The 26,001-nt window shown below is 43.5% G+C and overlaps 4 protein-coding genes across 4 annotated transcripts; 1 reads left to right on the top strand and 3 right to left on the bottom strand.

The window, feature by feature from the left end:
• Positions 1 to 389: 389 nt before the first annotated feature.
• foxred1 (FAD-dependent oxidoreductase domain containing 1) lies at positions 390 to 5,028 on the bottom strand. The gene is made up of 11 exons (XM_077019286.1): positions 4,852 to 5,028; positions 4,515 to 4,735; positions 4,194 to 4,304; positions 3,957 to 4,075; positions 3,779 to 3,873; positions 3,547 to 3,648; positions 3,260 to 3,336; positions 2,896 to 3,050; positions 2,112 to 2,241; positions 1,531 to 1,635; positions 390 to 1,431 (listed from the first exon to the last, which is right to left on the bottom strand). Exons 1-11 carry the CDS (start codon positions 4,985 to 4,987, stop codon positions 1,177 to 1,179), a joined length of 1,506 nt encoding a protein of 501 aa, XP_076875401.1. The 5' UTR covers positions 4,988 to 5,028; the 3' UTR covers positions 390 to 1,176.
• Positions 5,029 to 5,188: 160 nt separating this feature from the next.
• Positions 5,189 to 12,068, bottom strand: stt3a (STT3 oligosaccharyltransferase complex catalytic subunit A). Its single transcript, XM_077019285.1, has 18 exons — positions 11,939 to 12,068; positions 11,154 to 11,274; positions 11,007 to 11,067; positions 10,799 to 10,920; positions 10,530 to 10,675; positions 10,055 to 10,145; positions 9,658 to 9,764; positions 9,388 to 9,552; positions 9,026 to 9,206; positions 8,520 to 8,675; positions 8,345 to 8,436; positions 8,076 to 8,231; positions 7,710 to 7,898; positions 7,488 to 7,604; positions 7,292 to 7,394; positions 5,845 to 6,033; positions 5,611 to 5,726; positions 5,189 to 5,504 (listed from the first exon to the last, which is right to left on the bottom strand). Exons 2-18 carry the CDS (start codon positions 11,239 to 11,241, stop codon positions 5,466 to 5,468), a joined length of 2,118 nt encoding a protein of 705 aa, XP_076875400.1. The 5' UTR covers positions 11,242 to 11,274; positions 11,939 to 12,068; the 3' UTR covers positions 5,189 to 5,465.
• Positions 12,069 to 12,264: 196 nt separating this feature from the next.
• Positions 12,265 to 17,051, bottom strand: ei24 (EI24 autophagy associated transmembrane protein). Its single transcript, XM_077019282.1, has 11 exons — positions 16,909 to 17,051; positions 16,324 to 16,456; positions 15,916 to 16,061; positions 15,744 to 15,804; positions 15,516 to 15,582; positions 15,286 to 15,410; positions 14,987 to 15,106; positions 14,784 to 14,895; positions 14,595 to 14,706; positions 13,979 to 14,053; positions 12,265 to 13,875 (listed from the first exon to the last, which is right to left on the bottom strand). Exons 2-11 carry the CDS (start codon positions 16,363 to 16,365, stop codon positions 13,713 to 13,715), a joined length of 1,023 nt encoding a protein of 340 aa, XP_076875397.1. The 5' UTR covers positions 16,366 to 16,456; positions 16,909 to 17,051; the 3' UTR covers positions 12,265 to 13,712.
• LOC143525398 (beta-galactosidase-1-like protein 2) lies at positions 17,052 to 25,524 on the top strand. The gene is made up of 19 exons (XM_077019271.1): positions 17,052 to 17,304; positions 17,595 to 17,780; positions 17,855 to 17,923; positions 18,842 to 18,937; positions 21,253 to 21,361; positions 21,471 to 21,563; positions 22,226 to 22,307; positions 22,383 to 22,447; positions 22,569 to 22,653; positions 22,752 to 22,889; positions 23,115 to 23,195; positions 23,355 to 23,461; positions 23,788 to 23,934; positions 24,134 to 24,205; positions 24,477 to 24,555; positions 24,693 to 24,780; positions 24,902 to 25,013; positions 25,156 to 25,272; positions 25,385 to 25,524. Exons 1-19 carry the CDS (start codon positions 17,213 to 17,215, stop codon positions 25,469 to 25,471), a joined length of 1,905 nt encoding a protein of 634 aa, XP_076875386.1. The 5' UTR covers positions 17,052 to 17,212; the 3' UTR covers positions 25,472 to 25,524.
• Positions 25,525 to 26,001: the final 477 nt, after the last annotated feature.

Genomic DNA, 26,001 nt, shown 5'->3' with positions numbered 1-26,001 from the left:
TGTGGAGCATCAGATGATCAACACCAGACGTTGAGAGTGAAAGCAGCCTATGGCGAGCACTCCCACATTCAAGACAGCACCAAGGTAAGCAGTAAACAAAGCACCAGTGTTTCACTTCCTAATCTTCCCGCCCCACTACCTTCCAGTTCCCAGCACAGCTGGACCACATGTTCTGTGTTCCTGTCCGGTGGCCCAGTAGGAGTGTGGATTATCCAGACAGGGAAATGCTATTTTAGGGGGAAGGCTTAGAAATGACTCCAGCATCAGTTTTAACATGATCACTTTCAGACTTGATGTACTTTTCTCTGTGAAAGCGTAAAGCGGTCGTCTGTCAAGGATCCGCTCAAAAACATGGCACAGAAATAAAAGGAAGGAACCTCAACTTCTAGCCAGAGGACTTTTAATGCCGCATTGTTCTGTGGAACATGGTTACCTTACAATTTAAACAATACTCACATGAAAATGCTTATATACATGTTCTAGTTTTGTTATGATGCTAAAACACATCAATAACACCCCATCCTGTGATACACACTCAAGCAGAAACATTTGGGCAAAAAAATATTTTCAGGTCTTTTTATCTCATGTTTATCCTGAATTTTAGAAAACATTATTGATCCTCATCTTAAAACTCTCATTATGCACACTGCACATTTTCCTTTACCACTATCCATTACATTACACGTCTGTAACGTGACGCATTTTCAAATACAGAATATTAGTGTGATTGATGTTGTAACAGGACGTTAGACATCAGAATCTGATTGGATCAGATCAGATCAGATCAATCATAAAATTCATATTAGGTAGTATTATTTTTCTCACACCATCACAACCTGAATGAGAAACTGTATAGACCCAAAGTAATCAACATTTTTTGTAATAATGAAAAAAAAACTGATCTGAGGTCATCCTTTCTTATTATAATATAATAGCAGCTGGTAACTGCGCGTTTAAGTTTGGCGTGAATTCAAGTTCAGCTGCATATGATTATATATCAATATATAAATCTAAATGAACACACCCTTAATTCACATAGTGTAGTGAATCTGGCTCTGGTTGACAAAGCTACTGTCATCCATGCCAAAGGTGCAGACAGGACCCAACACACTGCTCTTTTCTCCCCAGCGTTCCTGGTGCTGATCTAGTGGCCGTTAGATCTTCTATCCCTCCTCTTCACACTATGTTCCTCTCCAGTAGAGGGTCCTGGACCAGGATGCGATTGAACTTAAAGCCGCTGAGGTCGATGGTCCTGAAGTCCCCGTCCAGGATGAGCTCGGCCACGGCACGGCCCACCGCGGGGGACTGCTGGAGGCCGTGGCCACTGAAGCCCGTGGCGAAGAACATGTTGGAGAGCAGGGGGTGCAGACCCACCACGGCGTTCTGGTCAAACGTGTTGTAGTCATAAAATCCTGCCCACGCTCCAGTCACCTGCAAAAAAAATCATTTAGTATGGATATATTTATATATAAGCACTTTCATTGGTCACAGATTTGCCGTGACAACTGCTGATGGTTCCGACACGCTCACCTTCAAACACTCAAAGGCAGGGACTCGATGGGACAGAAGTGGCCAGACTTTCTCTTGAAAAAACTCATGGTCCACTTCAAGATCACCAGTGTCCGGTTCCTCGTTCTGGGGAAACGATCAAATGCAAATGAATGTCACACTCCAAAGCTACTTTCACACCAGCATGGTAGGAACAGGGGGGTTCAATCAAGACCAGTCACTGTCTCACATGTTCTGTGCCTGTCATAATGTCATTTGTTTTCTGCCACCACAGAATTTCATCGTTTTATGAAGATATCTGCTTTAAATTAGCTATATGCTGATATAGCTGGATACAGAACCATGACCGTGTGACTACATACAAGAACAGCCATGCAAAGACAAGAAGAAACATGTTAACCTGAGTCAGGAGCTTAATGATGAGCCCATTCCCAATGCTAGAGAACAGATAACCCTGTTTGAACACACTAGGTCACCTTGTGAAGGGCTTAATAAGTAGATTTGGACTTTAATCAGGTGTATTCAATGAAAAAAGTCACAAGCACATGCAGCGTGTGCACACAGTGGAAAAGATGATCTTAAACAGAAGAAGGAGCCCAGACCTCCTCAGGAGACTTCCCCGTGATGTAATTTCCTCCAAGACCTTCACGTCTAAAGTAAACTCCTGAATAGTCGATCAGAAACGGTGTCTCCAGACCAGGACCATCTGGGCTGTGTACCACATAAACATACCTGCAGGACAATTACCAATTAATAGCAATTAAAATTAAAAACATTAAAAGTATAGATACAAACTTATTCTTCTTTCGGCAATTCCTCCATCTGGCCCTGTCCTGAGTGTCCTCCACTGACACACCAGCCACTCTCATATCCTCTTCCACTGCATCCATAAACCTCCTCATAGGTCTACCTCTCCTCCTCTTGCCTGGACGTTCCATCCTCAAGACCCTCCTACCAATATACGTCTCCTCCCTCCTCTGTACATGTCCAAACCATCTCAATCTCGCTTCTCTAACTTTATCTCCAAAACATGCTACATGTGCTGATCCTCTAATAAACTCATTTCTGATCCTAGCCTTCCTCGTCACTTCAAATGAGGATCTCAACATCTTCATCTCAGACACCTCCATCTCCCTCACCTGTCTCTTTGTCAGTGCCACTGTCTCCAGTCCATACAACATAGCAGGTCTCACTACTGTCCTATAGATCTTTCCTTTCATTCTAGCCGACACCCTTCTATCACAGATCACCCCAGACCTTTATGCCATCCAAACCACCCTGCCTGCACTCTCTTCTTTACCTCTCTTTCACTTCCTCCATTACTCTGTACCCTAAAGAAGTATACATACAAACTGTAATCTCAAAATGACAGTGGTATACTCTCACCGCTTCCTAGGTTCCACAGGTAAACCAGCCATGGTGTGTTCTGAACCGGGCCCCATGCCGACCATGTCTGCAATCCTTCCTGAACCGGCACCTGCAGCATTGACCACAATGCAACACTCTACAGGCTGATTTTCCAGACTGTTGGGCATCTGCACCTATGGGACGTTCATGGTTTCAAATCACACCACAGACAAACAAGAACTATAACTATAATACTTTGTGCCACTGGCCATTAGTTTTACAAATTGTGTTGCCATTATGGAGGCAACCCCATGAAGAACTGGAAAATAGATTTTGATATTTGGTTAAACTGCATTAAATGGAGCTTTGGCCTTTATGATGGAGAAACAATGTACAAACTCACAATGACATTTGTGATCCTCTTTATTCTCAAAAGATCTCCATCTGTGGTTTCTGCATTAGTTGTGGAGTATGTGAACCCTAAAACAAAGACCTATTAAGCTCAAACATCAGCCTACTTACATGAGAATATGATAACCAGACATATGATACTTAAACAAGCATGGCAGACAGCTTTGTTCAACTTTATGAGATATAGAAATAGGTCACATAGAAAAACATGGAATATCCTTGAATGATGTTTGTTACTGTACTGCATAATCATCACCAGAAAAGAATGAAAAAGTTCACCTGTGACTTCCCCGTAGCACTGCTGGACTCCCATAGACATGGCCTTGCATCTGAATGCATTCAGAAGAGACCAAGGGTCAAACCAGCCTTCATTTTCAAGCCCTATGCAATGCAGTGTAGTCAGTAAATGCTCCATTACTTCACAAATAAATGATTCAACTCCCTCTCCCAAGAACCCAACACATACGTCAATGGTAGAACTTTTACAGACCAAAAAAAGGAGATAACTAACCATACGATGCCAGTGCAACACCTTCAGTGTTTAGCCAAGGAAATCTGTCCTGAAGCTGAGTGGGTGACAGAAGGGTGACCTTTGCCCCATGATCTCTGGTGAAGAAAAAGGTAATGCCACCGTTCAGGTAAGAAACACTCACACGCAGAGTAGTGCGTCATGGCCAAAAGTGTCTTACCTTTGAGTGACATAGTTCTCCTCCATAATATGCGCTACCCTTTCGTTTGCTAAGAAGAGGTAGCCAGCATGGTTAAACTGCAGGTCAACTGGATCCTCATTCAATACCCCAAGATGTTCCTACAGACCAAAACAATTCACAAACCGCCAACACCTCCACATAAACCATTTGCTCATTAATGTACACAGTGTTAAATTCCTAAAAACACAGTTGCACAGCATTTTGTGGTAAAATTACGTTTATATTCCTCATGAAGTCAGCAGAGGCCAACGATAGCTGGATGTTCTCCTTGAGAGAGAACTGCTGTCTAATTCCTCCAGCAGATAGCACCGTGGACGATTCTGAATACTGGGGAGACAAGAAAGGGCTATTTAATTTAACTGATGCACATTTTATTTTAGTTACTGTTAAAGGAATTTCACACACATCTCAAACAACACATTTTTAGGAGAGGCTGGGAAGAGATCCGATTCTAAGCGAAACATCTGAACTTCACATCACAAATAGTCTATTCGGCTACATTCAGTTGCAGGAACATCTGAGGTGACAGCTACGTACGGTGGGGTCCTTCTCCACCACCAGCACCCTCACGCCGTCTCGACCCCACTGTTTCTTCTTCAGCCAGTAGGCGGTGGACCAGCCGATGACCCCCCCTCCCACGATGACGATGTCGGTCCGCTCCGGGGGCAGTCCGGGGGTCACCTCCACCGGGGTCCAGCCGCTGCCCGGCATCGCGTCCGCAGCTTTCTTCCTTATCGCTTTAAACTGATTCTCGAGGTCTGAAATGGAGAAGAACGTCCTCAAAGCTCCGGCGGACGCCCCAAGAGCCCGACAGCATTCTACCTCCACGTTAGATGGTCAAGGAGCCATCCAAGTTTACAGCCTGAAAACGCACCTTGGAAGAAACCCTTCCTGGCGTGTGTCCCCGTGCTGAAGCTCCGTTCGCTGTGGAGGACGTGCAGGCGGTTCACACTTCGACCCGCCGCTGCGTAACCAGGCCCGGCCAAAAGCGCCCTGTACCACCGCCACATCTTTCACACTCGAGTCCGTCCGTCAGTTCCGCGATGGCGGACGACCACACACGTGTCCTACTGCGCAGACGCACTGGGTGCTGCCAGCCCCGCCCCATGCCCCATGCCGCCCCGACCAATCACAGTCGTGCTTTCGTGCACCATAAACTACACGTCTACATGGGTCTGATGTTCAGACCAAGAAAGAAAAGGACACAAACGCACCTCATTCACCCCGTTTATTAGCCCATTTGTAGACAAATTCATTAGCTGGCAATTGATTGCAGAAAATATGTAAAGACAGTTTTCTCGGATGACACCACACTCCTTTCTAAAAAGAGACAATACGTTCCAAGTCGATAACAAAAAAAAAAAAAGCTTCAATCTCTTCCTGCAATTATAACACAAGTATAAAAAAATATTCACACTGGTCTCCACATCCCACAGGAAGGCTTTCAGTGCTGTTTGTTAAGGTGTGTGAATTTTTAGCGTTTTGGCTTTATGTTCGTGAGAGGCCTCGGTTGTCAAGGTCCTTAACCTGTCGGGCAGAAAAGCAAAAAAATTAATCAGCAAACCGCTGCAGCTCTTCAAGGGTCGTTCTGACCATGTCACACCGAGGGCGGGTTGGACTCACTGAAACCCACCTTGTATATCCTAACCAGCCAATGCTCTGTTGTGTATGCCTCTTCCAGCACATCCAGCTCAAAGTCCTTGTTCCCGATCTCAGCGTTGCGAACCCGGTCATAGCCAGGAGGACGTTCTGCAAAGAACCGGCACGTTAACTCACTGCCAGAAGGCACCGTGGCTAAAGACCCGTCCCGAAACAGGAGAGGCGAGTAAGGAGCGTGTGACGTGGCCTCCTGGAGCGTGATACTCACTGGCCTCCGTGTAGACCTGGCCAAAGCGATAGTAGCACATCTTGTACATGAGGCAGTTGAGCAGGACGGGCGAGCCCTCCCGGTCCACGCGGAACTCTCCGGTGGGGGTGTAGTAGTCGTGCTCCTTGATGTGTTTCCCCGTGTCCGTACTGCCCCCAATGCGAACCATCCACAGGAACTTGTTTATGTCTGCACACACCAAACGTTAGTGTGCAACCACTGTAAATGGCCTATATATTACATGTAGGGGTGGGCATAGATAAATTTTTTAAATCTAGATTAATCTCACTGAAATCTTGAAATTAATCTAGATCAGGGGTACTCAACTGGCGGACCGCGGTCCGGATCCGGACCCGAACGCAGTCCTGTCCGGGCCCAATCTCATTCCTGATTAACTGGATACGGACCAAAATAAAAAACCGGAGCATTTATTTCAGGGCTATTGAAAAAAACACTCCGTCATGAGTGTTACGTTTGCCAACCCCTATCAAACAACTTACGTCGTCGTCACCCCCCCCCCCCCCCCCCCCCCCCCAACAACTTGGCCAGATTACGTTCACCACCCCCGCCGCACCGGACCTCAGGTCACAGGTATCTGCCAAAATTGGACCGCGGACAAATTTAGTTGAGTACCTCTGATCTAGATTAATCTATATTAAAATGGCTCATATGCGTGCTACCCAAGTAATGACTAAGTCAGTTTTTGAGATAGGGTTTCTTAATACCAAGGGTGCATTAGACCAGGGGCTCATCTCCTGTTTCCAAAATGCACCAATGACTGCTTGAGAAAGCTGTTCTACTTTGATACTTGAAGAAAAAAAAAAAAAAAAAAAAAAAAAACATGCTCAATAAAATGTAGGCTACTCGTGTTCAACGGTTTATTCAGTTAAACATGAATTTGTAAGCCTACATACTGTACATTAAAAGGGGTTGATAGCATGTTTATTCAGCTAAACATGATATTTGAAATGTAAGCCAACATTTAACCTCATGGATGTAATTGGGGGGGGGGGGGGGGGCGGTTTTGGTCCTCTGCAGTTTTAACGGTTAAAAAGAAATATTTAAATAGTGACGAATCTAGCGCTAGGACCATGCAGAAAACGACCGCTCCGAGCTCCTCTCCATGAAGCAAACCTGGCAACTTCGTGGCTGCATCCATGTAAACACACGTACGTTTTGTAATTCACGGGTTTGAAAACTCGTTCTCGCCCCTACTGTGCAATTTGGTTAGGAATACAGCCGAGCTAAACTATCAAGTTGAAAGTCATCATAGTTTGCTTACCCATTTTGACCCAGTTCCCAACCCAACTTTAAGAATAGATTAACGGCGATAATTTTTATATTGCCCGATAAGAGTATCAAATTAACGAACGCCATTAACGGCCCACCACTAATTACATGTAATTGGTCTTTCCTTCTAGTTTGGGGATTTTTTTTTATAGCGTACCATCAGATGAATATCCAGTCAGTCCACCAAAGATCACCAAGACGTAGCTAACGTCTAACTCGCGCATGATCTCATACGCCCTCTCTTCTGTGGAGGCCATAGCCTGCAAACACAGCCACAGGTAAAGAATGTAGTGTCCCTTTAAAAAAATCAATACATCAATACATAAAGGAAGACATTTAAAAGTTTTATTCACCTGGCCAACTCGAGAGATGTGTGTGTTGTTCCAAGTGTTGTTGTCAACCAGAATAGTCCGATTGGCCATCGCGGTTATTTGATACCCATAATCCCACCATGACATAACTTTGGCATCCTGCAACAGACGCGTTTAAAAATCACATCAAAAGCTGATGGCATCATGCAGTATATGATGAAGGTCGGTGGCGATTGGTGTAGACGGGGCGACGCCCCCCCTGACCTCGGGGGTGTTGTGTCGGAGCCAATAGTACGCCTCCCTGAAGTCGTCGAAGATGATGCGACTGCCGTCACCACCGCGGGCCGACAGCACGATGGAGGGAGAGGAGTAGGCCTCACTCGTCACCCACGTGGAGTGGAAGGTGTACGTGATGAGGAAGAACGCCATGACCAAGATCATCCCACTCGCCACCTACAGCCACAGAGCACAAGCCACCCGGCGCCACCCATTAAGCTAGACGCAGGAGTTACCGAAAGGTTTTCCCCTTTACCGTCAAACATCTGACAGGTAGCGAAATGTTTTAAATCTACGTGGAAATTCATTGACTCTTAAGTCACGGCTGCTCGGACGATAACGCTGTAGACTCACCTCGTTCTTGATGGGGTACGTGGCATCCTGCTGCTTCTTGGACTTCTTGTCTGTTCGGCTGACGTCCAAGTTCTTCATGTATGTGGTGAGAACTTGAGAAACCCCAATCCCTGACAGGATGCACATGACTGGAGCCAGAACCAGCATCAGACGCACCTGCAGGGGAGAACGAAGGTTGGAAATGTTGGAAAAAAACTTAGCAAAAATATAAAACGGTCAACAACCTTATTGAGAAGAATTTCAGGTTCAAGTCTACAATTGGCTCTTACCATTACAGCTGAGAAGTACATGCTGGTGACACCATACATGATGATGAAGATGCGGGCATCAGACAGGTTGTTGAAGCAGTAGTACAGGCCCACTTCAGACGTCACAAAACATTCAGTCAGCTTTCAGTTTTTGTGAGGGAATTTGCCGCAGATTAACAAAAGGACGACTCCTTACCGGGGAACATGAAGACCAGCAGCTGCAGGTCAAAATAGTAGGAGGACCAGGTGGTGGGCTGGTGCTCAGAGACGGACGCGATGATGGGGATGTTGTTTTTAGCGTAGGACGGATCCAGCAGTGAGTAGAAGCGGCCGGTCCATGGAGAGATCTTACCTACACACACACACACACACACACACACACACACACACACACACACACACACACACACGACGGATCGCCATAAGTCTCATGGAGAAACCAGTGTGGAAATACAGACTACTTTTAACTGGGACAAGAGTGCATGTGGCTACAGTTCAGGGAATACTCCAAAGTATAAGTAGTAATAGTAGTAACAATAATAATAAAATCAATAAATCAGGAAACTGGTCCAGTGGTTTAACCATCTTAGGGTTACCTAACCCCAACCCTCACCCCAACCATCATAACTACTGTCACTCAACATGACCGTAAACATTTGTGGCTCCACCGAGCCGGTGTGTGTAAGGTGCACCCCTCCTTGCCTGTCAGCATGAGCACAGTTCCCACAGAGAGCAGCACGAAGCCCACGAGGGAAATGACGCTTTTAAAGAGGATCTCAAACTGCTGGGCGTTGAGTTTGCTGCGCAAGTAGTCCACGAATGCGTGGATCTGACACAGGCCAAAAACACCAAACGCAGCCATGTGTTCGGAGGACTGCACAGGCTAGGAGAAAGAAACAACTTTATTAGCATGTACGTGAAAAAGTGTTGACTCTCTTAACTGAACAAACCACTAGCTCCAGAATTTAGCACATTAATCACCTCTGCCTAGCAATACAACTCTACAGGTTATTCCAGTCAAACAAGCCTTCAGAAATGTCGTCTTGATGGGTGTATTTATCTACCTGGAATCCCACAAAGGAGATCTGCATGGACAGGACGGTGCCCAGACAGTAGACGGTGCAGTAGGCCACGTAGATGCGGTGGGAGAAGCGACCGGTGAGCATCAGCACCAGCACGTGGAGAGGGATGAGGTTGATGAGGAACACGTAACCACCCCACGACGACACCTGGAGGCACGACAACCACTCACACGGTGCACATGGGCCATGCAGAACTCTCTGGAGAACGTGGCGCTCAGATCTCAGAGCTGATTATGTGAAGGGGACACCCACCATGTAGAAGTAGGCTAGGGCACACATGGACGACCAGTAGACTGAACCCGTCTTCACCGCCTTGATCCACATGTAGTAGGTCAGCAGCATGCAAAAAATTGCAATTCCTTCATAAAGAATGAAACAGCACAATTACTGCGATGGTTCTGTGCTCGTTTCTGTGGTGGTGGTTTGTTGCTTTATTTTATAGCTACAAATATATTCCAGTAATTATGTAATTTACAGTAAACAGGTGATCTCATCTGGACAAGCCTCATTAGCATAATATATAAACACAGATCATGGGTGCACTTAATTTCTTCTAACTCCACAAAAAAATAGAGAAACAAGCAGCACAGCAAATATGAAACCAACACTTAGGCTGTACTAATACATCATCCGAGTGACAGAAGATTACCTTCGTTGTCATAGGAACCTGCAACAGAACGGGAAATGTATCCCGGTACAACTGCGATCATGGCGGCAGCCAAGAGTCCAGCACCAGCATCCTGTGACACACACACACACACACACACACACACACACACACACACACACACACACACACACACACACACACACCACTGGAGACGGATGCCACCAAGAATCAACATTAACCAGTGTCGAAGGATCAGCCCAAACTGAGCTGATCACAGGACAGACAAGAGGGGCATGTGTGTATATATGTGTACGTGTAGGTGTGTGTGTGTGTGTATACGTGTAGGTGTGTGCGAGTATACATGTAGGTGTGAGTGTGTGGTACCTTCAGCTCCTGGGTGAGGTGGTAGGTGTGTGTGTGTGTGTGTTACGGGTGTGTGTGTGTGTGTGTGGTACCTTCAGTTCCTGGGTGAGGTGGTAGGTGTGTGTTACGGGTGTGTGTGTGTGTGTGGTACCTTCAGTTCCTGGGTGAGGTGGTAGGTGATGATGGTGGTGAAGGAGGAGAATAGTGGTGCGAGGAAAACGCAGACGTTGCGGATGTCGATGGTGACGTGGAAAAAGTGAAGCGTGTGGTAAAGAGCTGCAGATGTGATCATCAACCCTGTGCAAAAGACACGTGCGTCAACCCTCACGTCCCCCGAGCTCACAGAACTCCGTCTTCAGACTGCTAATGTCAGCACAAGAGGAAACCCCAAACGCCACAGAAACAGCGCAGCGTTTCTACCTGGATAGATGGTACCACCGATGATTCTCCCGAGTGGATACCAAGCACGATCATCAAACCAGTTATGGAACTTGTAAAAACCCTCTTCAGCCAGGAAGCGGGTGGTGCGGTAATTGAAATACCTACAAAACGTAAAGAGAGAATCAACACACAAATACAGGAGAAGCCGAGTGTTCTCCTCACGCAGTAGGGCTGTGTGGACACTCACGGATCAAATTCGTGGATGACGCTCTCAAATCTCAAAACGGAGAACAGCCTTGTGGAGAATGCTGAGGAGCACAAAAGAGACGTTATATGAGAAAACGTCACGCCAGTGCTGTATAGGCCACGCAGAGCAGGCAGGATTACGACTTACACAACACCGCTGCCATGGACAGGATGAGAAGCTTCAGCAGTGTGTCCTGCTTCTCATAGGACAGCCGCAGGAACCCCAACTTGGTCATCTTCACAGCAGAGGGAGAACTACAACCCCACACCTAACAGGGAAAAGAAAGAAGAGAACAGGATATTTCTCATGGGATTCATTTGACAAAACTATTAATCGAAATTGCGCAAAAATGAAAGTTTAGATAGTCACGGGTGTAAGACCCGCCCCAGCCTTGAGAGGGCGCTGCAAATCATGACAAGCTAACCAACTGGAGCAATGACAGCAGAAGCACTAATGTTTCCCTAATACACTGAAACGCGTTATAAACGTAGGAATCAAACACCACAGCAGCTGGTCAGACCAACACTCGTCCACAGTGTTGGTGGTGATGCTGGTCCAGGTTCACCTGGATGACCAGGGTCGGATAGGTGATCGGCTAGCCAACCTAGCTAGGACAGCTAGCCGAGTGCAGAGAACTTGATCAAGACTTATTAGTGGACAGTGGCGACAAATGCGTCGAAAACACCCGATAATATGTGAAGGTAATATAAAGATAATGTGAAGATAGTGTGTTTTGTGTTGCAGACACATGTGAAGTTAAACACATCCGCGTCCTGTACTAGCAACATTAGCTACGCTGTTTAAATAGGAAGACACAACAGCGAACTAGGTCACTAGGAAACGTTTCTGGGAATAATTGTGCGTGTATACGTGTCCTTACATCTACCTAATCTGGACGTGCAAGCGCCAATGTACAAGATTTTTGAATTTACCAGTTTCTTTCATCGGCGGCGCGACCACTTCGCTCCTCGCTGCTTTTCCCTCTGAGCGAGAACAGCCCGCCCGGCCACGTAAAGCAGGCGCTTATTGGCTAACGTGCGAACGTCGCCACAAAAGCTCGCTTCTGATTGGTTCTCTAAGCTGTCGTTCAAAGCGCGAAGGAGCGCTCCAGCAGTGACGTGTCCTTAGCTGAGCCGGCGTGTAAGAAGATAGGAAGTCATCTATACATACGGGAAAACACTCAATAACAATAAGAAGCTATAAGATAAACACTTAAATACTGCAAGGCTAGATCTTGACAGAGATTAAAACTCAGCTGTCTATGCAGATCAAGTTTATTTAAATGTGTAATACTTTTACAAAATGTAACTGACATATCAACCTGCATGTGTAACACAATGCACTTCTTGCAATTACCTTTTCAAAAGGAAAACAAGAAAACCCACCACACATATCTCTCTCAGTGAACACAAGGACGATGAGATGGTGCCTCAACATGTGCTTTTTGTTAAAATATTTGTAACCTCTTGAGATTGTTAAATAAAGCCACGGACATTACTAGCCAAAGAGTGATTGAGGGATTACAAGTAACCTTCCCTGCTACCACTGCTGGGCACCGTTTGGTGCTTTTGTGATATAAATGACAGTTATATATATTTTGCCGTTTGGCAGTGTCATGACAGTAGTAGGATAAATCTTTTTATCTACTTTGTGCATTGCTTCAGAACTGACTTTGTTCATTTTGAAACCATTAAAGATGACATATTTGATCGGCAGGACAAAGTACAAATCTCTCAACTTTCAACATGGAATTCTCTCTCCCTCACAGCAGACACAGAAAAAGCAGCTTGTGTTTTCTACAACACAGTCATCATCTCTGGTTAATAACAACCTTATTTTTCAAAAGGTCCAATGACTCCAGTTACATCTCACAGTAAAATGTCACAACACAGTAAGCATGGACTGAATCAGTTTTCCTAAAGCAGTTTTATATTCTGTTTCTGATAAGTAATCCTATTTGTGGATTAAAGCGAATTTCCATTGTCTTATTATTATAGTGTTCAGATTAAACAAGACTCCCCCACATGGGCACTGCTTAAGCGGGCGGGGGGCTGTGTTGTGTCAGCGTGTTATTTGTGGACGTATGACTGCAGTCTCCTTTTGTGCCACTTGCTGTGATATTGAAATAAATAGAAGGCCATAAACAAAAAAACATAATCCAACATAGCAAACACACTCAATGAAGGCAAAACTTAGATACAAGAAAAATATTATAATCATATAAATGCATATATATGCACATAGATAAGTTCATATATATCATATATATGCATATATATGCACATAAGGAAGTTCTATTTTGTAATTTGAAAATTCTATAAAATCACCCAAATGGCACATAATGGATACAAAAACAGTCAGACAAAATTACACTACAGAATTGCAACCTTGTGCATGTGCATGCATTAGACATGCACTGCTCAGTCCAATCCCAAATATTAGTCATTCACGTTTAAAACTAAACAAATACAAACAAACAAAAACGCATACATCAGCCCGATCAATCATCCATAACAACATCAACAGGGCTGAAGGATCTTTAAAATACAAAGCAAGCCAAAGCAATTCCCTGCCCTCACACTCAGGTCTCGCCTCGCGCACGCACGTACGCACACGCACACGCACGCGTGCACACGCACACGCAGCGTCTGGGGCGGCGGTCACTACGTGGGCAGCCACGCACGCGGAGCGTCTGAGGGACGGCGGTCACTGCGTGGGCAGCGGTCTCTGGCGGTTCGGGGACATGTGAGGAGAGGACAGCTTCTCCGTGGAGCTGGAGGAGCTGAGAGAGCTCTGAAGATGGACCGTCTTGTGGAACAGCTTGTTACTAATGACAACCACCAGAGAGAAGAGACGCAGCTGGAAGTGGCTACAGAAAAGGAAGAGTGATGAAGAGTGATGAAGAGTGATGACTTAGATGCAATAACAACGAAATAGTACTAATTAAATAAACATTTAAAACTAAAACTCACTAAAGCTTCACTGGGGTCTTGGCCTCATTGGCGCTGATGATGAACAGTGGGAATAGGATAGAGAAGAGACAACCACTGAAAAACAAGGGAGGACAAATCACACACCAACCCTCTGTAGCGTAATGGGGGACAGATAATACACCAACTCTGTGTAGTGTAATGTGTAACAACTCTCGGGGGACTGGGCAAATGAACTATGCTATCAATAGGAGTTCTTGGGCAAGACTCCCAATTTGCCTCTGTAATATGATTGAAATTGCAAGTTGCTTTGCATAATAGTATCTGCCAAATGTTGACATAAGTAATTAAATCGTAAATTTTAAATACCAAGATGTTTGTGTGTATAATTTTTTAAAGACAATATGCCTTCATCAAAATCAAAGAAAATATCATTATTGGTGAGCATTAGATTGCTAACTATACTAGCCTTAAGTCAGAACAGAGAGAGAGTTTCATAAGGGTAAGTTCACTCCAGATGAACAGGGCACAATAGGCAAAAATATAGACATTCAGTTAGTATCATGGTTTCAGATTGATAGCAATCGTGTCCTTACAAGCAGCATTACAGAAAACACAAACAGTGGAGAGGGACCTTTGACAGAGAAACAAAAAGTACCTTATTATGTAGGAAGATGGCAATGCTGTCAAAAGTGCCATGGGCAGACCAAAGCCAAAGTAATATGGCCAGTTCCTCTCAATGTTTGACAGCCGTTGGTGCATTTCAATCCCTTCCAGAAGACAGAATGACCATTAGCAGCGTAAACTTTACACACAAGACTGACAAATTAGGACACAATAAGCTCACCATGGTTGAACCAGCGATACTCAAAGCAATAGAGCGAGTACAGGAGAGACATGTGGAGTAGGCTGACCATCTGACCAATGGCGTCAATGGGGAACAGACTGACAATCATCCCCTAAACAGGTCAAGAAAAAGACAAACAAGCTCACCCAGAGAATGCATCCAATATAAAACTAGGTGAGAAGTGAGAATAGATGTTTGTGTACCTGGATGAGGAAGAGAGCCTGGAGGAGAAGGTTGAAGAGCATATCAGCTATGATCTTGCTCACACTTGGAAAGGCCTGAGCTTTGCGTCCAGAGACTTCAAATGCCAGATCAGCAATGTCCTATCCGAACAATCAAGTTACAGTTAAGTATGCTTACAGTCTCTACCCAAAAAAGCATTCATTACACACTACAGTTATCAATGTTATTTCAGACATTGTGTGGATAGATTATTAATAAAAATAACAACAATAAAACAAAGCAATACCATATAAGTGTTTGTATGTAAAAACAATCTGACCTGGAACCAAATGGCATTGACAATCTTGCTGAGCACAAACAAAGGGAGCACCCAGAGAGCACTAAACACCGAGGTCAAGATGAACTCCAACCAGGACCACACATTTCCATGCAGGGAGGGGTCACCTATGGCAAACCAACAGGCCCCTCAGACTCAGTCAGGTACTATAGGCACTACAGCTGAACATTGTTAACCTACTGAGTTCATAGCCCAGAGAGAAACAAACATACCAATAATCTTTGCCGTGAGAGTCTGGAGCAGCGGGATAAACACTCGGTAGAAGAGGAGGAGACTGAGCTGTAGGGGAGAGTGTGTGTTCATGAGTTAAGTCAGTATTAACTATGTTTATGACATTTTAAGCGGGTATTTTATTGACAATTTTCAACATCGGCACACTTTTCTTGATATATATTTACAACACGAAATATCTTGCATTAATGAGCAAAGACAACACATACCCAAAATACACCCCCATTCCAGGCACAACACTGAAAAATTCTACTTGCTACTCTGGGTTCACTGAAAAAGAAAGAAAGAAAGAAAGAAAGAAAGAGAGGTGAACAAACAACAATTGCTAAACAAAGTTTCAAAAATGTAGTGCAGGTTGGCTGATGCGTACGGAACACACACCTCTCCTGCTTACGCTCCTCGCTCTGACCCCGCCTCTGAGCCAGGGCCCCACCCACTCTCCGCCTCTTCTGCTCCTCCCTCTTCTGCTGGATCCGGGCATCTAGCTTGGTGATTGTAGTGATCCCCAAAATAGAATCCTTGATCCCCTGAGAAGCAAAGCAGGAAAAATCTTGCTTTACTTTATTTTTCGTCTTCTTTTCAGGGAGTCATGACCTTGGTGTTACTACCACCTCAGTAACCAAGCTACATGCAAGTTAAACATTGATATCAGTAGCCGTGAAAGTTTACTAATTACACATGTAAATATGTCTGCTGAGGTCAGAGGTGTCCCTGTGGAACCTGGTATCAGTAACACATTAACGAAAGGCATCACTTTTCTCATATGCAATGTGGGTTAAATGTGCCGACCGTGGCAACATTGCGGAGGAAAGCCCGGACACTGTCAGTCATCTCCAACCAGCTGCACAGACATCAACTGCAGAAGGAGACGGTGGTGAAGGTCAGGCAAGCTCTCATCATAGGTGGACCAAATGCCAGCAAGCTGTTGAGACAAAGACACCTATTTATTTCCTTATTGGTAGCGTTTAATACCCCATGGCAGGAGATAGCCAAGACATTTGGACCTGTATTAATAACGCAGATGTCTTTATATGATGTAGTGTCATATCCACTTATGAGTCTCACTAAAGTTGGTGGTGTAGTCCAGGTGCTGGATTAACAGGGACAACAACCTTACTTTTAAACTGTTCGCTAGTCAGTCTGGAAAAACTACATTAGTTGAAAGGAAATAACAGTTATGAGTGTTATTACATGGCATAACAATGTTATTAACGCATCTTTACACGCCACGGCCAGCTGGGTTCATGTAAACAAAGCGTGTGGCTGGCTAGGGCGAGTTAGCTTGAACTGGATCAAAAGACACGTCAAAATTACAGCAAGAACGGCCACAATGTTATTTGGAAAACGTATAGAGACCGGTGACGAACTTCGTACCTCATATACTCGAGTTCCTTAAGTCTTCTGTTTTCATTAAACCTCCTTAAGCTACGCTTTCGACAAAACACCACAGCTTTCGGGCCATTAAACTAAGTGGCGCATGCGCGTTGTTCAGCTTGAGGAGTCGACGGGATTTGTAGTTCTTTGGCAAACACGCGGACTCGTGGTGCGGCGCAAACAGTCCGTTTCTAAGAAACGAGCGAAATGTCTCACCTTTTCCTGCGGGGTGCGTGACTGCGTTAGGCTATGATTCTGATTAGTATTATCATTTCGTATTTACTAACCGATTAAACTCGGACCGATGGTTTTTCTAAGTGTAAGGAGCTCTCACAGAAGACGTTATGTTATGCTCTTTTTAAGTATCTGCGGTGTAATCATTTACCGTCAGATTAGGTAAGAATTAACATATTTTGCCTTTCTCCTTCGCAAATGCACAAATGTACATTTTTCGACTTGGACTTTTCTTATGCGTAGAGCAAATAATGAGAATGTGTATGTTGATTGTCATTTTTGACTTTTGACATTTTTGCACTTATAAAATAATGCACATCAGGTGTATTTAAATAGATTTATAGCTACAAACATTACTTAAAGACTGTAATGGTGTAGTCTCCTTTGTGGTATTGTCTGTTCTTCATATGTCAGAAAACTTTATGGAAACTAGCAGTAACTTCTTCATTCAGTGGGCAAACAGGGAAAATGAAGATAAACAGAAGAGAGGGGTTGAGTGTCAACTCTTCCCAGTTCACACTGGGAGGAAAGCCATTCCGCATACTGGGAGGGTCTCTTCATTATTTCCGGGTCCCCAGAGCTTACTGGAAAGATCGGATGATGAAAATGAAGGCGTGTGGAATCAATACACTCACCACGTAGGTGTGAAATATGTGACTTTTAAAGACAACTTGGAGGTAGAGCGCAGTCATAAACCTCAGTTGTTTTTCAGACAGGTGCCTTGGAACCTACACGAGCCTAGAAGAGGTGATTTCCAGTTCCGTGGAGGTCTAGATCTGGAGTAAGAGCAGTTTCAGTTATATTTTCCACCTGGGATCTATGTGGAATCTAGTCCACATTTCCAAAGATGTTTACTTCCCGAGGTCTCTGATCTAGTCCATGGGGACCCCTAGCCCATCAGCGTTGTGTATAACGTATAGTGTTCTATAGCCCCCGTTTGAGCTGCAATAGGAATGAAGAATTTCAAGGGGGCCCATGTGGAACCCTCTGAACCTTTTGTTATTACATATGTTAACATATAACATGTTATTCTTGGTTCTTGGATCTTACCTCAGAGATGGTTTAGACTACTTAATGCTGTGCAGATCGTTGCTTAATTTAGACAAATCACACTGGCCTCTTCCCTGGCAGCGTTGTCAGTTGACTTCAGTCAGGTGGGATTGTAACCTGCTTGTTTAGTGGCAGATCTGGTCATTACTGCAGCTCTTCAGTCTATAGGGAGTTCATCACACGTGCACTCATTAAACTGCAGTTGTCTTCACCATAACAACAGAGCCTCCCAAGCATTTGGGTCCACATTGCGCATCCAGGCACTGGCTATTGAAACAAAGGGTACAGGCCTCTGAAATAGTGCTCTGTGTTTCTGTGTCTCTCTCAGTTACTTTTTATTCAGGCAAGGTCTTCCTATGATATTAGATGTCAGATATTTCAGATATACCACAGCATTGTGTTTATATATTTGTTATACTTATAGTTAGCATATATGTATCTTGCTTAATTGTTCATGTATAAGATCTTACTTTTAAAATCTTATCTTTAACTGGGTGAGCGCTCTTAATTCATGATTTGCATTTCATGATTCATATTTCATGATTTGCATTTTATGATTCCTGTTTCATGATTCACATTTCATGATTCATGTTTCTTGATTCATGTTTCATGATTCACATTTCATGATTCATGTTTTATGATTCCTCAGGGCGTTTCTTCTCCAGGCTTCTGACTTGGGTCTCTGGGTTATTCTGAGGCCAGGTCCATATATACGCTCAGAGCTGGATCTGGGAGGATTGCCTAGGTACATCTACCCTTATCAAATCACACTTATTGATCTAGGAAAAACCTGGATATGTGTTCATTTGTGTGTTTGCTTTTTAATGTATTTCATTGCGAAATGATGTATCTTTATTTATGTATTTATTTGTTTCCGCCCATCATAGTAGTAATTAAAACGTACATAAAAGATAGGAAATGCCAATAAATAGCATTGATCACAGATAAAAAAATACAAAAAGAAAATTTTTAAAAAAGTAAAAAGACTGAAATGTAAGTGATTATGCATAAGCAGCCCAATTAAACATGATATCAAACAGAAGCATCGTACAGTACATTTTTAAACGACAGAGGTGCCAATAGCTTCTGGGTTTTCAGGAAGGAACTAAGTAACTAAATCCCCCTTTCAGCTTGTTTCAGAGATATCAAGCAAACTGCTTTTTGCTGCTGTGTGTGATTTAACTGGAACAATAGAGCAATATCGTTTTACTAGCAATCCTTTTTACCAAGGCAGAAATGGGCAAGACCGCAAAAACTATTAATATAATAATAAGTATAAGAATGTTGAAACCAGTTCTGAATGGTGAGGGTAGCTACTGAGGATCTTCAGCCAGTGTCATGTGATCTGTAATTGTGGTGCAGGATGTCAGGATTTTGGCGGCAGCGTTAAGTAGATACAGTACATGTGTAATTCTTGGCGAGGCTGGATAAGGGAGCACTGCAGTAATCCAGTCTAATTAACACAAATGCATTTGTACGTTTCTCCCTGTGAGCAGTGGAGACTGTGGAGTAAAGTCACAAACTGCATAGGCCTAAGTCATCTTATTTTGGTCATGTCAAGCTAATATATATTGTGATATGGGGCTGTATGACCTTGGAAAGGCTGTTAAACAGACCAGATCAGTCAGATCAGTTTTTTTTTTTTTTTTTTGCGAGGAAATGTCCTGGTTTTTAAATTACTTTCATTGGACTATCATTTGTTATTGGAGTTTTTGTTGTTGACTGAAAAACATTTTAAATAAACCATCTGTAAATATCATGGTATTGTAGGATTATGTGGGCCTATGTTAAGTGAGTACATGCCACAGTATATGTCAACCCCCCCCCCAGTCCAAGGTGTATAAAACTATGGTTACCCTACTTAGAGCGCTACATGAAACGTTGGTCTAGCCCAGGGGTAATCAATTAAAAATTACCGCGGTCCATTTTTGGCAGACAGCTCAGACCTTAGGCCAATCAAGTCATTCAAGTCAAATCAAGTAGGATCAAGTCATTATCACTGAGATATTTTGATTCACGACCAGAATGAGTCAAGTTTCACTCCACTAAGTTACCATGGCGATGAAAGGCCGTAGCCTACCTGATTCACCCTTAAGGCTGCTACGTTACTTCATGGCACTGCTCAGACAGACTGACTTAGATGAGTTAGCTCTGAGTTAGATAAGTTAGCTCTGAGTTAGCTGAGTTAGCTCTGAGTTAGCTGAGTTAGCTGAGGCCCCTGGACATGTCTTACCAGGGTTATTAGATGTAAATTGGTATGCAGTAACAGGGTTGCGACTAACAGGGTTGCAAATGTAGGCTAAGTTGTGGTCTACCCCAGGAACAGATGCTCACTGTAAAATTTAGCTATGTATACAAGATCAAGGACAAATATGGTTATATAAGTATATAAAGTAAATTTTGACTCTACTCAATATTAGTCTTACAATATGAGGAACAGTGTTGCATTCACTGAGTGACACACACAACTTGGACAAACATATTTGGAAAAAAAACCTTGAAAATTGTTAGAGCACTTACCATTTTTCTTGCCATGTGGGCAGGAAATGTCCTTGTGATGCATATTCCTTTGTGCCAGTACACAAATATTTTAACCCTTTCTCTGCCAGATAAAATTCCTTATGGTAACAGGGCTGCGTGCATGTTGTGGGACACAACTTAATAGTGTAAAAACTGTGACATGCAATACAATGTAGACCAAAGAAGTTGTTTTCATAAGTAAAGGAGATGCATTTCAACAATATACAAGAGGAAGTAATTTATTTAGAGCTTATTTTAATTGTTAAATTTGGCAAAGGAGTTGGTCACCCAATGTGTGGGACAAGAGAAAACGGCCATTTTTTGAGGTGGTTCAAAGGTATTTGGTCTTTTGAATAATATCTAAGGCACTTATTTTTCCACCAAATTTTACAGTTTGTCTTATAACAAGTACCTTGTAAAAAAAATTGTCATTTAGATATTTTGGATATGTACATCTTAAATTTAAGTGGTGGGACAGGAAATGTACCAAAATCCTGGAATGACCCGCAAATGTATATTTGCGTCTCTGTTTCACACCAGTTGGCTCCTGAGGGACAGGGCCATGAGGTTGAGAACCACCTACCCAGGATTCACTGGGGCGCTTGATGGTTTTCTTGACAAGCTCATTCCCAAAGTGGTGCCACTACAGGTGAGGGAGTGGAGACCCAGAACCTGATTAACCTTCAATTAATACGAGAACAAGAAACCTGCCATCTTATAATAAATTGTAAGTTATTCTTGATTCTTGATTTTTTTAGTTTAAAAAAGGTGGTCCTGTCATAGCTGTACAAGTCGAAAATGAATATGGATCCTTTGCAACAGACAGTAACTACATGAAGTTTCTTAAAGAGGTATGGAGTCTCTTGCAGACTAAAATGTTATGTATTTTTTATGAGTGCGTAGCAGTATCTGGTCTTTTATCTCACACACAAATCAAGATCCCTGGCTGTTCAGAATAACCGCTGCAGAACTGTAGCATGGTATTACCAGAAGGGCTTACAGGACGTACACAGCAGAAGCAGCAATCACAATACTATCAGAATGCAAATAAATAGGAATTTGTTGAAGAGTCCTGCTTCATGCTTTTTATTGAACTCTTTACTTTCACCATTTAAAAAAAACCATCAGCATTGTTCACCATTATTCTTTAATACATACTGATTTTGCAATTCAGTGTAACAATTCTGCGCTGATACACATTTCCACTGGAGTGCGAGGTTGGAGTTATTAACGTAATATAATGCTATGCAGCTTACGCAGGGAAAAGCGCATAGATTCACTGGGAGTGATGGAGACCACTGGATGTCACCAGTGAGCACCCACACAGAGCAGGGCACTACAGTGTGGTGTAGGGAATACTCACTCTGGTGAGGAGCAGAGCACTACAGTGTGGTGTAGGGAATACTCACTCTGGTGAGGAGCGGAGTACTTGTGCTCCTCCAGGGAGGGACCGTTGGTAGCCATGGACAGACCTGCCAATTCCTGCCGGCTGTGTGCTGTTTGTTTTGCATAGGCTGTGCAGTCCAGGGGCATCAGTGAGCTTCTGCTGACATCAGACACCCACGAGGGCTTAATGAGTGGGGGAGTGAATGGAGGTATATTATAGTGTATTTAAATGAAATATAAATATTCAGGATGGTTGGACATGCCTCACAGATTTTGTCTCTTAGTCTTCCGAAGTTTAAATCTGCGGAAACTGAACCATGATGACATCAGCTATCTGGAAGCAATGCAGGTAACTGTGAGATTTCTTTCCATCACAATTTGTGATTATGCATATAAACCTCAAGTTGCAAGATATAATTGCTGGAAATTGTTGTGTTGTTGAAACTTGCTGAAATACTTGTGCCCAACAGCCCAACAGCCCGGTACTGGTGATGGAGTTCTGGACTGGCTGGTATGACGGTTGGGGTGATCTCCACCACATTTTTCCAGCAGAGGGTGATTTTTATTATGAACATTTCCTTATTTTACTTTTTGTAAAGACAGCATTAACACCAAGCCCAGTTCGTTATGTACTTTAGTTGTGTTTTTTTCAGACATGCTCTCTGCGGTGAGGGAGATTTTGAGGCGAGGCATGTCCATTAATCTGCACATGTTCCACGGTGGAACCAACTTCGGCTTTGTGAGCGGCGCTGTGTCCAGCCCGTCCTACAAGCCCCTGGTCACCAGCTATGGTTCGCAGTTACACTTTGTCTGCTGCTTCTGAGTGCACTGAGTGAATGGGATATGATGATCTTATATATTCCTGCATTACTCAACATCGCCAGAAGGGGGCTCGTTTCAAGCCATCAGTAAATTCAGCCAGTCAGTAAATATTAACTCATAAGTAGGCCTGTGTAAGGCTCTGCTTAATTCTGTTAAAAAAATTGTAACCTTTGTTTTTATTTTTGCTTTTTAAGATTACGATGCACCATTGTCCGAGGGTGGAGATTACACACCAAAGTACCATCTGCTGAGAGACCTGTTTAGTCGCTACCGTGGTGTGTGATGCCCTCAGTGCTCCTCTTATGTCCTGCTGCATGACTATTGCTAGTTCAGGCCCTGACCCTAACCTACTGAACCCTGACCTACTGAACCCTGACCTACTGTACCCTAACCTACTGAACCCTAACCCCCTTACTGAACACGTGTTCCTGCAGACGAGCCACTGCCTGCCCTGCCTGCCCTGCGCTGGCGGGAGGACTATGAGGAGGCGATCATGTACCAGCACCTCTCCTTATGGGACGCCCTGCCCTTCACACTGGAGGTGAGGGGAGTCTGCCTCTGTTTCCCTGCTGCACCTCCACGAAGACTAAACCGTTACTTTAATCACATGCTCAAGCCATTTGGATGAACGCTAATGGGACTAGTTTGTTCTTTTTTATTCATTTATTCATTTAATCCAAAGTAGTATATAATTAAATCTTAGCCTACAAATCACCAGGGTGCTATTTCAGGGTTTTAATCCATCCCAATCCATAATCCAATTAGATGACTTTTGGACAGTGTTCCACTAAAGTCAGTAGGTTAAAAAATAAAATAAAAATACATATTTGACATAATAAGTAAGTGTGTATTTGTTTATTCTTGAAGTCTTTTAAATCACAAGCCCCTATTAACATGGAGGATTTCCCAGTGAATGGTGGGAACGGACAAGCGTATGGCTACGCCCTCTATGAGACGACCATTACCAGTGGAGGCTTCTTAAGATGTGGAGGCAGCATCCGGGACAGAGCCCTGGTGAGTACTGACCAGAACCCTGATGAGTACTGACCAAAACCCTGGTGAGTACTGACCAGAACCCTGGTGAGTGTTGGCCCGAACCCTGGTGAGTGTTTATCAGAGCCCTGGTGAGTGCTGACCAGAACCCTGGTGAGTGTTTGTATTTATCAGTGTTGTCCTATCCGCTGCTAATAATAATAAGTCATTACTTGTTTAGGTGTTTGTGAATAGGAGTTTCATTGGCATATTCAACTACAAGACTGTAGAGTTAGCTGTTCCTGATGGGAAGGTACTGAGATTTTTCTTATTTATCCATGAAAATCATTATGTTGTATTAAAAGGCTGTATAGGTGATTTCATCACACACAAGATGCAAATTAGACATATATAATACATATAAACGTGATATTTACATATAAGACTGAATTACGTAGCTACTGTGTAAGTATTCATATTTATGGCCATTACAGTTGTCTTGCAATATTGCTGAAACTGAATTTGTGTGGATTCAGAGTGGATTGTAAGAAGCTGGTTGCACCTAGTTTTGATTTTCTTTTTAGGAGGAAAGAACTTTGAGTTTCCTTGTGGAGAACTGTGGGAGAGTCCACTTCAGCAAAGCCATGGACCAACAGCGCAAAGGTCCTGGAGCTGGTAGAACCACAACACATGTAGTTCAGTGTGTTGTACCTGTGACTGTAAGAGAGGAAGAGATGATGGTCTTCGTCAGCATATGCATTGTTACTGAGGTGTTTGGTTTTATGTGAAACTGTTTCCAGGTATTGTAGGAGACATTATATTGAACAGCATACCACTGACAGACTTTGTCATTTACAGTCTGGACATGACTCAGAGCTTTATTGATAGGTTAGTGAAACCATAATGATGATACATCAAATATATATCATTTCTGTTCAGGTGATTTTTTATATGGCTTGTTGAGGAGCTCATTATGATAGCAGTGAGCTGAAGGTACATCTTTGTTCAGTTTGTACAGAGCTCCATGGAAGACCCTTCCTAACAAACCAAGCTTTCCAGGGTTTTTCCAGGGAAGATTGTTTGTGGATGGCTATCCCAGTGACGCGTTCGTCAAACTGCCAGTGAGTGACAAGATCATTAATGCATCTGTATCATAAATGTGTTGATGCAGCTGTATGCATTCTGTCAGTAGACTTTCAGTAGTGGAGGAATTTCATTCCCTGAATGGCAATGAGGTTATCTGTAGTCATCTGTGGTTACTAGGGTTGGACCAAAGGTGTGCTCTTCATCAACGGACAGAACCTCGGACGCTACTGGGACGTCGGTCCCCAGCAGGGTCTGTACCTCCCTGGTCCTACCCTCAACAGTGGCATCAACCAAGTCAGCACACTTCCTCTTGGTCTTTCTTCACACAATTGTTTTTTCTCTTATCAAATTTTGTTATTTATCCATTTATTGATTGACATCTAAGGATCTCCCGGCTTCTTTGCAGGTCATTGTCTTTGAGGAGCAGGAAGGTGATTTTAAAGTCCAGTTTGAGGACACCCCTGACCTGGGAATGACAGTGGACATTCAGTGAACAGAATTCTGAACTTCCTTTCCAACTCTACTTTGTTATAATTGCAGTCCAGGACTCCAGAGTCATTACATGTTGCCGTTACCACGCTGGTCAGATGTTCCGCCAGGCTCAAATCTGATCTTTGTGTTTTGCGCCCAGTGTACATAATGACCTCATGATGCTTCAGAACTTCATGTACTTTTGCTGAGATGTTCCTTATAACTTGGCCTGTCTGGTTTGACACCAACTTGAGTGGTCATCTGGTTAGGTGTCACACTGTGTGTCTTATTGTCTTCACACTGTCTCCAGATTATGCTCCAGCATTTTTTTTACTAACATTTGTTCCTAAGCACTATCAGATGTTGGAGATAAGTGTCCTTCACAATGGCATTCAGATAATGCAACATATCAAAACATTTTCTGTAAAAATGCTACAATGTTACATCAGGGCTTGAGAGTTTGCTAATGTGTTTTGAAATCTTGCCAGGCATAACTGCAATCTTTTTATAATATATTATTTTTGTCAGTTTAATCAATTAATTTTGTGCACA

The sequence above is a fragment of the Brachyhypopomus gauderio genome, chromosome 10 (genome assembly GCF_052324685.1).
Source record: "Brachyhypopomus gauderio isolate BG-103 chromosome 10, BGAUD_0.2, whole genome shotgun sequence".
Lineage (NCBI taxonomy): Eukaryota > Metazoa > Chordata > Actinopteri > Gymnotiformes > Hypopomidae > Brachyhypopomus > Brachyhypopomus gauderio.
Note: the sequence above shows the minus strand (reverse complement) of the source record. Positions and strands in the feature narration are given on the sequence as shown.